General features: G+C 36.1%; 1 protein-coding gene and 1 pseudogene across 1 annotated transcript; one reads left to right on the top strand and one right to left on the bottom strand.

Moving 5' to 3' along the window:
- The first annotated feature begins 327 nt into the window (after positions 1-327).
- Positions 328-6,245, top strand: LOC107875060 (annotated as a pseudogene).
- Positions 6,246-7,467: 1,222 nt separating this feature from the next.
- LOC107875050 (protein PHOTOSYSTEM I ASSEMBLY 2, chloroplastic) lies at positions 7,468-13,551 on the bottom strand. Its single transcript, XM_016721702.2, has 5 exons — positions 13,304-13,551; positions 11,335-11,438; positions 10,128-10,293; positions 8,715-8,807; positions 7,468-8,017 (listed from the first exon to the last, which is right to left on the bottom strand). Exons 1-5 carry the CDS (start codon positions 13,380-13,382, stop codon positions 7,887-7,889), a joined length of 573 nt encoding a protein of 190 aa, XP_016577188.1. The 5' UTR covers positions 13,383-13,551; the 3' UTR covers positions 7,468-7,886.
- Positions 13,552-13,693: the final 142 nt, after the last annotated feature.

The following is a 13,693-nucleotide window of genomic DNA, read 5'->3' as shown; positions in this document are numbered from 1 at the left end:
TATGATGAAATCTAAAGATCAGATAGATAGAGATATTATCGGAGAAGGTAGTGAAAATCAGGCGTCCGATTTATTTGTCAGGAGTAGATCTAATGAAAAGTCTAAATTTAGTAATTTAGTGTGTTATTACTGTCATAAAAAAAGGCCATATCAAGTTTAATTGTCCTAAGTTGTAAAACAAGGGAAAAGAAAAATAAGCACGAAAATTTCGACACCGCTGAAGTAAGTGTTGCTGCTGATGAGATTGAAGGAATAATATTTTTAGTAACCGAAAATATTTCTTGTTCTAACAATGAGTGGATTTTAGATTCGTTTTGTTCATTTCATATGTGTCCTAACAAGGACTTGTTTTCTACATATGATCCTGTTGAAGGTGGAGTTGTTTTGGTAGACAACAATGTTGCTTGCAAAATTGTTGGAACAGGTGCCTTCCGAATTAAATGCATGATGATATTGTAAGAACTCTCAGAAATTTTAGATGTGTTCCTAAGTTGAAGAAAAATCTCATCTCTTTGGGCACTCTAGAATTTTTTGGGTGCAAATACACAGGTGAAGATGGAGTTCTTGAAGTCTTTCGAGGTGGTCTTGTGGTTATGAAGACACGCAAGTCTGAGACGCTGTATACACCGTTGGGATCTACTATTACAGGTGCTGCTACTGGTTCAATTTCTGATGGAGACTTATCTAATTCTCACGTCATGGAATTTTGAAAGTCCTTCGAGGCTTTGTGAAGAAGGTGGAACAAATTTACTATATTAAACAAACTCAGGCCAAGGTGAAAATTTGTAATGTGGCCTTTTGTTTGTTTCTTGAATGCATACTTGGTCAAACAAAGTTGCTACCAAGCACTTGCAAGATCATTTGTTGGCTTTGTCAAATTTGATTGGTTAGTCCAACATTGCATGCAATTTGTTTCTTGTCAAATTTGGTTGGCTAGTCCAACATTGCATGCAAGTTGTTTTCTTGTCAAATTTAGTTGGCAAAATAGTGTGTTGATGTCATTGATGACATCAACATAGGTTTGTTTTGTGCCTATAAATAAAGACATTTTCACCCTCTCTGGAATATATCATTTAGAGAAGAACACCAACACTTGAAGAAGATTTAGTTGTGTTTGTTTTCTTCTTTGTAGAGAGTATTTATAAGAGAGTTATGGTGAAAAATAATTTGAGTAATCCTCTTTTTTAGAGCATGCGGTTATTCTTTTGAATATTTGGACTATTAGAATATTTGATTACTTTAATTTTGTACTCTCTTTTGTATCTTTGTATTTTTTTTGTTCCATTAGTATTTAGTGAAGTTACTTTTCTTTTAATTGTGGACATAGGTCAAGTTACCGAACCATATTAAATTTGTGCCTCCTTTATTTTTTCAACTTATCGGTATTATCGTTTTGTTATCGTCTTCAATTCACACGATTACTTTATTTAATTTCGCATTATTCGGAATTCTCGATCCTAACACCGGCGAATCTATTTTCTGGTAAAAAATCAGCCGGAGTAACAGCTCCAGTGACGGATATAGTTCCCGATCCAAAATCATCTCCGGCGAATACAGTTCCGGCTGAAAAATCCGCCCTAGTACGGAAATCATCGCCGGCGAATCCACTTTAAGGTCAAAAATCCGTCGGAGTAGGGAAATCTTCTCCGGCGAATCCATTTCGCGGTCAAAGTTCCGACGGAGTACCGAAATCATCTCTGTTGAATCCATTTCCATGTGAAAATTCTGCCGGAGTAAAGAAATCATCATCTCCAGAGAATCCATTTTCCAATGAAAATTCTGCTGGAGTACGGAAATTATCTCCGGAGAATTCATTTTCCGGTAAAAAATATGCCGGAGTAGCTGCTCCGGTGACGGATCAATGGAGCATCCAAACGCCGGAAAAGCCGATCCCAAATCGCGTCGCGCGGTCACTACTATTCTCCTTGAAAGACCTCAGAAGCAGCTATGAAGCTCCGAATACCTGACCCGACACGATGCGAGATTTCTGACCCGTTGGACAGCTCCGACAAAGTGAAAACTCCGTCAGTATCTGAGTCGCCGGCATATAAACGGAAAAAGCGTGTAAATTCTGTAAAGCTGCCGGAAAAGTGAGGTCTTACTTGAATATGCTTCAAATTGGCCACTTTTTTTTTTTTTTTTTGCTTTTAATATGATTAACTTCAGAGTGAAATTTAATTTTAATATAATTTAAGGGCTTTTGGTCATGAAAATTGTGATTATTTGAAAAAAAGTTGTTTTTGATTTCAAAGTGAAAAAATGATATTTCAAAATTAAAGTTGTTTTTGAATTTTTGTGAGTAATTTGTAGTGAAAGCATATTTTTGTTGTTTTTCAAATTTCTGAAAAATCTGGAATTTTTGAAGTTGAATAGTTGAATTTGGGAATTTTATGAGAGAAACATGATTTTTGGAGTTCTTACTCAAAAAAAAATTAAAAAAAATTCATGGTCAAACGTCCCTTAGATTTGAATGAAATTTTGTAGGCTTGGTAGGTTCTATTTTTCAGTGTGTATTTAGCTATGTGATTAATTTATTTTGGAGATATAATTTTCTTATGTATAAGAGTTATGCCAAGTCACTATTACTATAAATTAAAACTTCGAATGTTTGAAAAATTGTAGTATATGAATTGTTTGATTTTTCAAATAGTGATGTCTCATTATCTTGATTAATAAAAGGATAAATTTTGGTTTTAGTACAGATAAAACGAATTTATGTGTCATAGTTTGTACCATGTGGATTCAGACATAAAATCAAGCTTGTTTGAAATAAAACTTACATATTTGAAACTATGCAAATGAAAAAGTACGGTAAGTCACACTAATTAGCTATCTAAAATATTTACCAAAAGGTATGTGAAGAAAGTTGTGGTCGAAGAGAAACTTGACTCTTGAAATCCTAACACTGCTACATAAATTAGGACGGAGAGAGTAACTGTTTCAAAATGTTAGCTTCTGAAAGTAATAGTCTTGTTTGTTTATTAGCTTACAGTGATGAGAAAGTAAGAGACTTGGTTGAGTTTTCTTCTGTGATTCGTAAAATGTATGTTTGCATTACTGTATAGGTATGAAATGTTGGAAAAGTTCTTCAGCAGCATGGATAGTTCAATTCGGTTGCTGCATTTGAAGGGATCTGCCACAACTTTCACTAATGTGTTATTGCCAAAGTAGAGAGTTTGACCGATAGGTATGAAGATGTGGAGATGTTCAAACATTTTCATTCATGCTGTTTCCTGTTTCAAGAGGGTTGTTAATATTTGCGGTTTTTCCTTTTGAAATTCTTAGGACGTTTACTTACAGCCATTTAGCTCAGCTGAAGTTCATTTTACCTGAAGCCATTGAGATAAAGAAGATCATCAAGTATGATGAACGCAGTTGCTGCATGAAACCGGATCTTTATATCACTTTGAATGCAAATGCAGTTGATAACAATGAGAAGTGGAAATCTAACAGTAGCAGTCTTCCATTGAGGAAAGTATTCCGCTCTCGGCTCTTGGATTTCTTCAAGTCCCACCCTGAGGTAATCAGTTTTCTGATGTTTTAATTATTTAGATTGAACGATCTGCTCAAATATAACTGATGTCATATTGTGGTTTATTTGCTTGAAGTCATGTTCTGAGATGTTTTGAGCTGGAGGTCCTTCATTATGCGACACGTTCTTGGATAAGTAGTGCACTTGTTTCTAACATTTAGATTTGGAGAAGATGCCAGGTATAATGATATTGTGTAGTGCTTCGGGGACATTATAGGTGCGTTATTACGTAAAATGCTAAACTTGTATGAGAATGAAGCCAGCGTGAAGCATGTAAAGTGTGGTAATAGCTGTTTCATGAAGCCACAAAGTACTTCGGTGGCTGGCCTGCTATTTTGATTTTATATATGTTTTTGGCGACTGCTCAGTGACCGTGTTCCCTCTGGATCCTGTTGCCCCCTGTATCCCTCTTAAAGAAAGTGAGAGGAAAATGATTATGTGGATATGATGTTATTTCCATACACTTGTTCTTTGTATGCATTGTTGGTAATAATTACTATTTATGTTTCAGGGTGATGACATTCCTGAGGAAATGCTGCCACACCCATTCACTCCGTCTAAGCAAGAAGTGACCAACTCATCTAGTCATCCTTAACCACTGAGGCGCCTAATGGCGCATCTCTAATGCAGTTGGTAGCTGTATCACACCTGTCTGGATCATTTAGGAGAAGCTTTTCAAATCGAACATCTATTACTGGAGGAAAGGATGGCAAGGAAGAAGATAGAGTTGGGCTCGTGCCAGTTTCTCCAGTATCAATACCCCTCAAAGTCGAAGGTTCCACTAAGAAGATAACAGTATCATGTACTGATGCTCCTAAGTTATCTTCAAAACAAACTAGTAGTATGAAATACTCATCAGGAGGGATTGTTTCGGCTAGTTCACCATCGTGTCATCTACCTGCACCTCCTGTAATTAAAGCCAAAAAGGGCAATGATGGTTCTATGTCTGCTCCAGAAACCCCTATGCTCGAACCTCCTAATAAGAGACGTTTCATGAGTCCAGATGATGATCCAGCTGAATTACCAATGAAACTAGCTAGACATCTGTCGACTAGAAGGTCCTTTGTTCTTTGACTCTCCTTTGAAGAGTGCAAAAGCTGCTGATCAAGTCTGTGAAAGTGGAAGGTTTTCAACTGACGATGATATTCTTGACATTCTTCCTGAGAATCTTCTTCAATCGGTAATAAAAGATACACTTGCATGTCAATCTTTCTTGACAATTTTTTGTAAACGAACTTCATTTGATTCCTTGAAAATGTCATTCCTCAAAAGTAATTGAGCTAGAAAATATTCTTCGCTATGTATAATTCAAACTTGTTTACTTCGTGGATGTAAGATTATTGGCTGATTTGCTTAACTTTCTGTTTTCTGCAAGAAGCTAACTTCCATAATTCCACGGATAAGAGAAAAGGAGAGTGAAGCACTAGCGGAGCAAAGTTCAGCCATATCCCAGGATAAAAGGCGCAAACAGATGATTGCTCGTTTGCCTCGTCTTTTTGACATGATTTATTTCCTATTTCGATCTATTAAACGTTCTTTCATGACAAAAGAGGAGCTCATGCACAAAGTAATTTCCGGCCATTTAGAGATTACTGATAGAAGTACGTTTGGTTTACAATTTTCAGAAGCCTGTAATCCTTTTGAGATTAACTTGAGCTTCTTTCTGAATCTTTATGTTTCGTTATTAATGCAGGTGAAGTTGAACAGAAACTCATATTACTGCAAGAACTGGCTCCTGAATGGATTTATGAAAAACCATCATCTAGAGGAACTATCCTCTTATTGTAAGCTACCATTTTCTTTCTCTGATCATTTCTTTTTGTTTTGTCCACAGAAATGATGAGTTAAGGAGATCTATGTTGCCGGCTTCTTGATCATCTTTTCTTTGTTAGAGTGAGTTAGAGGTCCCATGTTGGTTGGAGAAGGGGTTGGTGGTATTCTTATATGGACATTGGGCAATTCTCCCTGGTGAGCTAAATTTTGAGGTTGAGTTAGGTTCATCGGTCATATTTTCACACTCTAGTCGGTGGCATGGGTGTGCCGGAGTGTTAGAGTGAGTTAGTGTCCAACCCTCCCTGCATGAGCTAGTTTTTGGGGTTTAACTATATCTACTTCCGATCTTGTTATATTTATGAAGTCAAATCTAAAAAATAATATTTGAAGTTCGAATTGCAATTATTCTTATTTTACAGTGTTACCAACTTATCCATTGGAATCCCACAAATGGGGTCTCCCACAAATGGGGTCTGGGGGTAGGATGTACGCAGACTTTACCTCTCCCAACCTTTGTGGGGTAGAGAGGTTTGTTTCTGATAGACTAATTTTTATTTCTTTTGCAGTGTTAACAAGATATCAAACCCTCACACAATTCGTTCAAAACTAGCAGAAGCCAAGTGAGAGAAGCAAGAAAATAATGTAGATACTGGATACTGGATACTTTATTTAAGCTTTGGAAACAACCTCTTGTCGAAATGCAAGGTAAGACTGCGTACAATACACCCCTGTGGTGGGCCCTTCCCTGACCCTGCGCATAGCGGGAGCTTTAGTGTACCGGGATTAGTGAAGGAATAACTATGTAGTCAAAATTGTAAATAATAGTGTTATACTTATTTAGGTAGATATTTTCAGTACCCCATTTGCAGCCAATGGCCTGTGGTGTTGTGACTTTGGGCAGATCTTTTATTGCGAAGTAATCTAGATCTTTTTTTTTCAAGTTCGTTCCTTTTGTTTTCAATTTTTTTGAAGTTATCAATCTTCTCCTCTAAAATGTTGACACAAAACAGCAATAGCAAAAAAAAAAAACAAAAAAAAAAAACAGCAATAGCATAACACAACTTAAAACACAATAGATGATATAAACTCTGTAAGTTTACGTGAAAGACAAGTCACAAGGTATCAGAAAAAGTTGTACAATTCCATAGAACAAAACAAGCTTCTTTTTTCTCTATTACTTATGAGATATGAAGACAATATGCAAATTGATCACCAAATTAATCCTTCTCACAATATCATCAAATTCCATATTAGCTATTGTTTTTACTCTATCATGTACTTTCCACTTCTTTCAAAAGTGATGGCATGTCTTGTAGGGTATATCGAAGTGAAAATAGAGCCAATCTTGTTCTATGATTCAATAAAAAAAATCTCTTTAAGTGGGATCTGGAGAGCGTAATGGGATCTGGAGAGCGTAATGTGTACATTCAAAGCCATATTTACAGACAAAAAGAGAATTGCTATGTTGACTATGTTACTCCTTCCTAGAAAACAAAGATTGTTTTTATTAACGTATCCTTACTTTTAATATCTTGGGAAAAAATGTAACTCGTTAATAATTTATTTGGTTATGTAAAGCTTTCGTAGAAAGACAAATTGGAAGAACGTTATTAATACCTTCTTAATTATTTAAAACATCATTTATTTAAGAACAAAATAAAAAGACTAAAAAACCACGTATTTAAAGCTCGACTAATTTAACCGAGAATATTGAATTTTTTTATTTGAATTCTTTTTTATTTGAAAGAAACATGTAAATTCGGTAATTCTGCCCGGAAAAGTGAGTGCTTACTTGAATATGCTTTCAATATATTTGCCACCAACTGGAGCGTGGACAATATATATAACAAGGCTCAATCCCCCAGACATGACTTTGATACCATGTAATTGAGCCTCGTGATATATATTGCCCACGCAACAGTTGGTGGCCCAGGCATGCAGGGGGTGTTAAGAGTTTGTTAGTCTTTCACATTAGTCGGGGGAATAGACAGGTGTGTCTCCTTACACATACTTGAACATTTTGAACATTTTTCCCTTGTGAGCTAGCTTTTGGGTTGAGGTACATTTGATGGTCATATCTTAATTTCAATGCTTGTTATATTTATGCAGTTAAATCTGAATTGCAATTATTCTTATTTTGCAGTATTAACAAGATATCTATATTTTTAAAAAATATAGATGGTATAAAACACTGAAAGTTTACAAGAAAAAGAAGTGACAATGTTTCAGAACAAGTTAAGTGTACAATTTCGTATAACAGTACACTTAAGCTTCTGGTTTCTCTTCTTTCATTCTCTATTACTACGAGATATGAACTCCTCACAACATCCTCAAGTTCCAAAATAGCTGCTGTGTTAACTCCATAATATACGGATAACAAGGCGATGAAAGGGAGGAGCCCGAGGAGCTAATCATTGTCCGAGAATACTACTCCAGTATCAAGATGTGTTGGTAGTTAGAACAAGAGTTCGTCAAGAGGTCTTACATGTACGCACTAGTGTTGTCACGAGAGTGGTGACATCCATAGTTCTACTGTAGTCTATTTCCACCTGATGAACATCACATAGGTCAATTAATTAACCTATGAGTTTGGCAAGAGTCGTCCATTGTACATCTTGTCAAGTAACTTCCTTGCATCTGGCCGCCTAAGAAGACCTTTATTATTAGCTAGACCAGTTCCCAGGCATATAGGACATACTAGTTTCCCTCGTCCTGGGTAGCCGATAAGAAAAATGTACTACGTTAGCATTCAAGATAAGATAAAACAAATCATTCTGAAAGGAAAGATCGTAAAGCAAACGATTATCAAGGGAAAAGACTCTCCATCAAAAAAAACTACTAATGGCATGTTTAGTTGGGGTATATCGAAGTGGAAATGGAGCCATTCTTGTTTTGTGACTCTAATAAAGAAAATCTTACATCTTATACAGCAAACTTACGTGGGTTTTCGGGGTATACCCAGAACTTACCCCTTCCTTGGAAGGTAGAGGGTGTTTCCGATATACGCTCCGCTCAAGATTATGCAAGATTTAAACATTGGTTTGTCCAGGGACTATGACCTACATCTTGACTTCTCTTCTTCCTAAAAAGGACTCAAAGGTTCATTCTTTTTCACAATCCACGTCTGAAAATTTTCTTCGGGGATTATGGACGTAAAATCAAGTTTGAGTAAATGCTGCAACATAAGCTACCACTTTTATGTTACGAACTAACTACCAGCCACCTGAGCAAGACCATTTTAATATCACGAAGAGACAAAAATAAGATCAAATTTTCCAAATTTTCTTATATAAGACATGGAATCTCTGAACAATTTCCTAAAAAATGTTTGAAGAGCCTTTGGAAAGACTCCCAAATCATGCAGTTCGAGATAACAGCGTCAGAATATGAGTCGGATACAATAACATACCATAACAATTGGGGCATTCAGTGAACTCGTAAACGTCTTTAGCTCGTTTTCTGTTTAGAGCTTTCCATTTTCCTGTACCACCACACATATCACCTAAACAAAAAAACAAACGACCATATTAAAGTATATAGAGCACCAGAAAAGGTTATGCATACACTATATAGATAACATAGTGCTTCATCTAAATTGGGATATAAAATTCTTTGATTCTTGTCCTGGATAGTAAAGACTAGCTACGATTTGTCCTTTGGTTACTTGGAAAATGTATGGCGAAAGATTCAATAGACATCGGTAGTTCCCAACTTATCTGCTTTACAATATAATGTGGGGAAGAGATAGGACGATCCACAGACAAAAAGATATCAAACAGAAAGGAAAGATCTCAATAACAACTTTGCATATTGTTGAGATTTGAGTATCAAAAGGATTTAACCTTTATCAGAAAAGAGAACTTAAGTAGTCAAAAATCCCTTCAATTACTACACTGCGGCCTCTTAGAAGAATAAAAAAATAGAAGCACAAGAAACTTGTATGTGAACAATCATGTCACGTCAAGATTGTATATGAAGGAACCTAACTATAGAGAATAATTTCGATATTTTGGTTTGTATTAGCTCAAATTTCCACTTTCTAAACCCCTTCTTCAGCAATGTTGCAAAAACAGTTTGTGCAAGTGTGCTGTTTTGATGTTCAACAATTCTCAAGTTCTTTTAGGCGGTTGTTCCACTTGTTGCCGCTATTTTATTTTATATCTTTTTCTTCTTTTCTTAGCCTGTTTTGGTAATGTGCTCTCCAATTCTCGCTATTACATGTTGCTTCATTTGATCTGTTTATCTTGCTATTTTGCTATTTTGTTGTCGTTATTTTCCTTTCTAGCCTATCTACCCTGCAAAGGTAGGGGTCAGGTCTACGTACATCCTACTCTTCCTAAACCCCACGTATATTACACCAAGTATGTTGTGGTTTAGGTGGTTGTTCCCAAGTGCAATGCTTCTCAAGTTTGTTTAGGTTAAGTTCGAAAAAAGAGAAGTTCGTTGAGGTTCGTGTTTCCATGTTCAACATGTCAAAAGCAGAACTTTTCGGATAAAACATTCAGAACCTTAAATACTCAGTATACAGTACTACTGACTCACAATAAAAACTTTACTTCAAAACGTCCGGCAAGTCATTACATTCAAAATTTCCAGCAAGTCATTACATATTGAGTTACATGTATTCATATCTTAGTTATTTTGTTAACTATGCAGGTGCCTTCTCTTATATTTCAAAGATCTATCATATACGGGATACTATTGTTTTATAAGGGCGTTGGGTTTGGTTATACTCGTTTCTTTTCAATTATAACATCTTGTTACTAAATGTAATAGGATTGGTGGGATGAAGTAAGCAAAACGGGAAACAATGTACACTTACAAATTATAGCGCCACTACCCCCACAATTCCGACAACCAGCTATTTCATTTCCATCTAAGGCAATTGCTTTTGGTTCAGAAATCGGATTTCCAGAAGCAGTTATTAGAGCTGCACTTGAGCATAGGCAAGTCACACACCATCTTCGTGAGACTGACGCTTGAGATCCCTGTTCCGAAAAAGCAACAGCACTCGAATCAATAAATATAATCAGATGGTAATTGTAACATCACTATGAACATGTAGTTCCTAGTTTGAGACGTACATTGCCATTTTATTTTATATGATACTATTACTATTTGGAGAATCAAACAAAGTTGCTCCCTACTATAATTTTCTCAAACATTTTTAAATATTTTATTTTACCGATAAGCCTTATATTTTTTCCTAAGGTTAAAATTTGTGATTGTAGTATATCTTTATATAGTTTTTGAGCACCGTGTCCAATTCTCCTGCATGCCGCCACTCTACAACAACATACACAATGTATTCCCACATAGTGGGGTCTGGGGAAGGTAAAATGTACGCAGTCCATAACACTACCTCCGAAGTAGTAGAGAGAGGTTGTTTCTGATAGACCCCCGGCACTATGCATGCAGCATGCTGCCACGCTGAAGATGTTAAATTATTCTAATGTCCTTGTAAGATAGTACATGTTTATAGAACACCAACCTTGTCAACATCACCAAATTCTACACTACTCCCAGCCTATGTTGCTTGGACTTTCCAAAAACGCCGCTAGATACATGTCCGATCCTCCAAAAGTAGAGCATTTTTCAAGGAACTGACACTGGTGCAGCAGCATTTTTGACGAGTCCTAGCAACATAGACTCCGGCTACTTACAAAAAATTCACGTGTCCTCGATAAAAATAAGTATTAAAGCCCTTAGAATTTCAGTTGTAATTGATCATACAATTGAATAATAGTAACATGCACTTCTGAAACATATATATCATCCAAATTCACATTCTCAGATCTTTCCATTAATGGAGGACTAAAGACATAGATATACAAAAGAAAAAGTAGAATTTCCAAAAATCATCAACATAACAACAACCACTACTACGTCTCTGTCCCAATTCCCAAACAACTTCTGATCTGCTATATGAATCCCAACTTCTTCGTTTAAACTTATCTCATATCATCGTTAATGATCCATTAAATTCAAAATATTAGTATCTCATCAAGAAGCTGTAAGAAGTTACAGACCTTTTCCTCCACGGGTTCCTGTGAGTGCTCAGGATTAGCTGAAGTACAACTCTCGTCCTCTGAGCTGCAGCTCACGTGAGACCCTACCCTCTTCTTCAAATTCACTGCCATTTATACAAAGTATTACCCCCAAGTACCAACATATTTTTCAGGCCAAAAATTCCAAAAGAATCTTCAAAAATATCAACTTTCAACAAAGTAACAACCCCAATCAGAAGGAACAATCAAGAATGACCTTAACCAGTCCCAAAAAGAAAGAAACAAACAAAAACAACTTAAGCTATTTGGAACAACACATGGAGTTCCACCCCAAAAATTCAAAAGGGTCTAGGAAAAACACAAACTTTCAACCTAAATGACCATTTCAAGAATATTAACTTGCAACCGAAAACAACCCCAATCAGAAGGAACAATCAAGAATGGCTTTAACCAGTCCAAAAGAAGAAACAAACAAACAAATAAAACATATCCCAATTGAATTTCAACCATGTATCAACTTAAATTGTTTGGAAGAACATCTAGAGTTCCACATCAAAAATTCAAAAGAGTCTAGGAAAAATACAAACTCTCGACCTTAACCTATCTAGAGTTCCACATCAAAAATTCAAAAGAGTCTAGGAAAAATACAAACTCTCGACCTTAACCTATCCAAAAATAAAAAATAATGTCCCACTTTGAGATTTCAAAAGGAGTCATCAAAACTACACAATTTGAACCAAAAACCAACAACAACATACCAGTGTAATCCAACAAAGTCTGAGAAGGATAGGGTAGAGTACGTAGACCTTACCCTACCTCTCAACAACATAATTCCCAGTGTAATCCCACAAGTGGTGTCTGGGGAGGATAGAGTGTATGTAGACCTTACCTCTACCTTCTAACAACAACATACCCGGTGTAATCCCATAAGCATAGTCTGGAGAGGATAGAGTATACACAAACCTTACCTCTACCTCTCAACAACTTTATTCCTCAGTGTAATACCACAATTGGGGTCTGGAGAGGATAGTGTGTATGAAGACCTTACCTCTACCTTCCAACAACCACATATCTAGTGTAATCCCATGAGCGGAGTCTGGGGAGGATAGAGTAGCGTACATCGCAGAGGCGGAGCCAAGATTTCAACCAAGGGGGTTCAATATTCAAAGAAAACTTAGTCGAAGGGCGTTCAACACCTACTATAACCACATAAAATATAATTTTAATCATGTATAAATGATATATTTTTCCATCGAAGGATGAACCCCCTAACAAAAGGCTGGCTCTGCCCCTGGTACATCGACCTTACCTCTACCTCCCAACAACATAATTCCCAGTCCCACAAGTGGGGTCTGGGAAGATAGAGTGTATCTAACCTTACCTCTACCTTCTAACAACAACATACCCAATGTAATCCCATAAGCGGAGTCTGAGAAGAATAGAGTAGTGTACGTAGACCTTACCTCTACCTCCCAACAACATAATTCCTAGTGTAATCCCACAAGTGGGGTCTGAGCAGGATTTCCAACAACAACATACCCACTGCAATCCCATAAGCGGCGTCTTACCCCTACCTTCCAACAACAACATACCCAGTGTAATCTCATAAGCAAGAGTCTAGAGAGGATAGAATGTACGCAGACTTTACATTTACCTCCCAAGGTAAAGACTAAAGAGGATTTCGAGAGACCCTCAGCTCAAAAAAAAAGAAAAATCATGTCAAAATACTAACAAAGATCAGTCAAAGCATACTGAACAAAGAAATACAACTACAACAAAATTAAATGATAATCAAAGTACAAGAACAACAGATAAAATATATTAAGTAAGAATTTATCTTTAGTCCTCAAAATAAATAACTCAACACCTAAACAAGTGCACCTTTAACTTTCTTGTCAAAAGCCAACCACATAAAAATCCCAAGAAGAGTACAATAAAAAATAACCTTAGCCAAACTACAAAAAAATTATACATAGCTTTATAAACTTACAGTGACATAAAGAAGATTTGGAGTTTGAGTAAGAGCCCCATAGAGCAGAAGGTGTGGAAAATGAGAGCTGGGAAGCCATCTCTCTCTCTTTGTATATATCTCAAACCTCTACATATACACTTTGTTACAAGAGAAGTACAAAAAATTGAGATTTTTAGGATGGTATTTAAGATAGAAACCACTCCCTCCGCTCCAAAATAAATAAATCTTTGTCTCGATGCACATTTATCAAGCAAAATTAAAAATTAGTACATAAATTTTACATCACTTTTTATATTTATCCTTGTAAATACAATTAGTACATAAATTTTACATCACTTTTTATATTTATCCTTGTAAATACTTTCTTTATTTATCTTTACTTGTTTATTTTTTTATTTTAAGATATCT

This window comes from Capsicum annuum, chromosome 1, assembly GCF_002878395.1.
Source record: "Capsicum annuum cultivar UCD-10X-F1 chromosome 1, UCD10Xv1.1, whole genome shotgun sequence".
NCBI lineage: Eukaryota > Viridiplantae > Streptophyta > Magnoliopsida > Solanales > Solanaceae > Capsicum > Capsicum annuum.
This window is presented reverse-complemented; position numbering and strand designations above follow the sequence as displayed.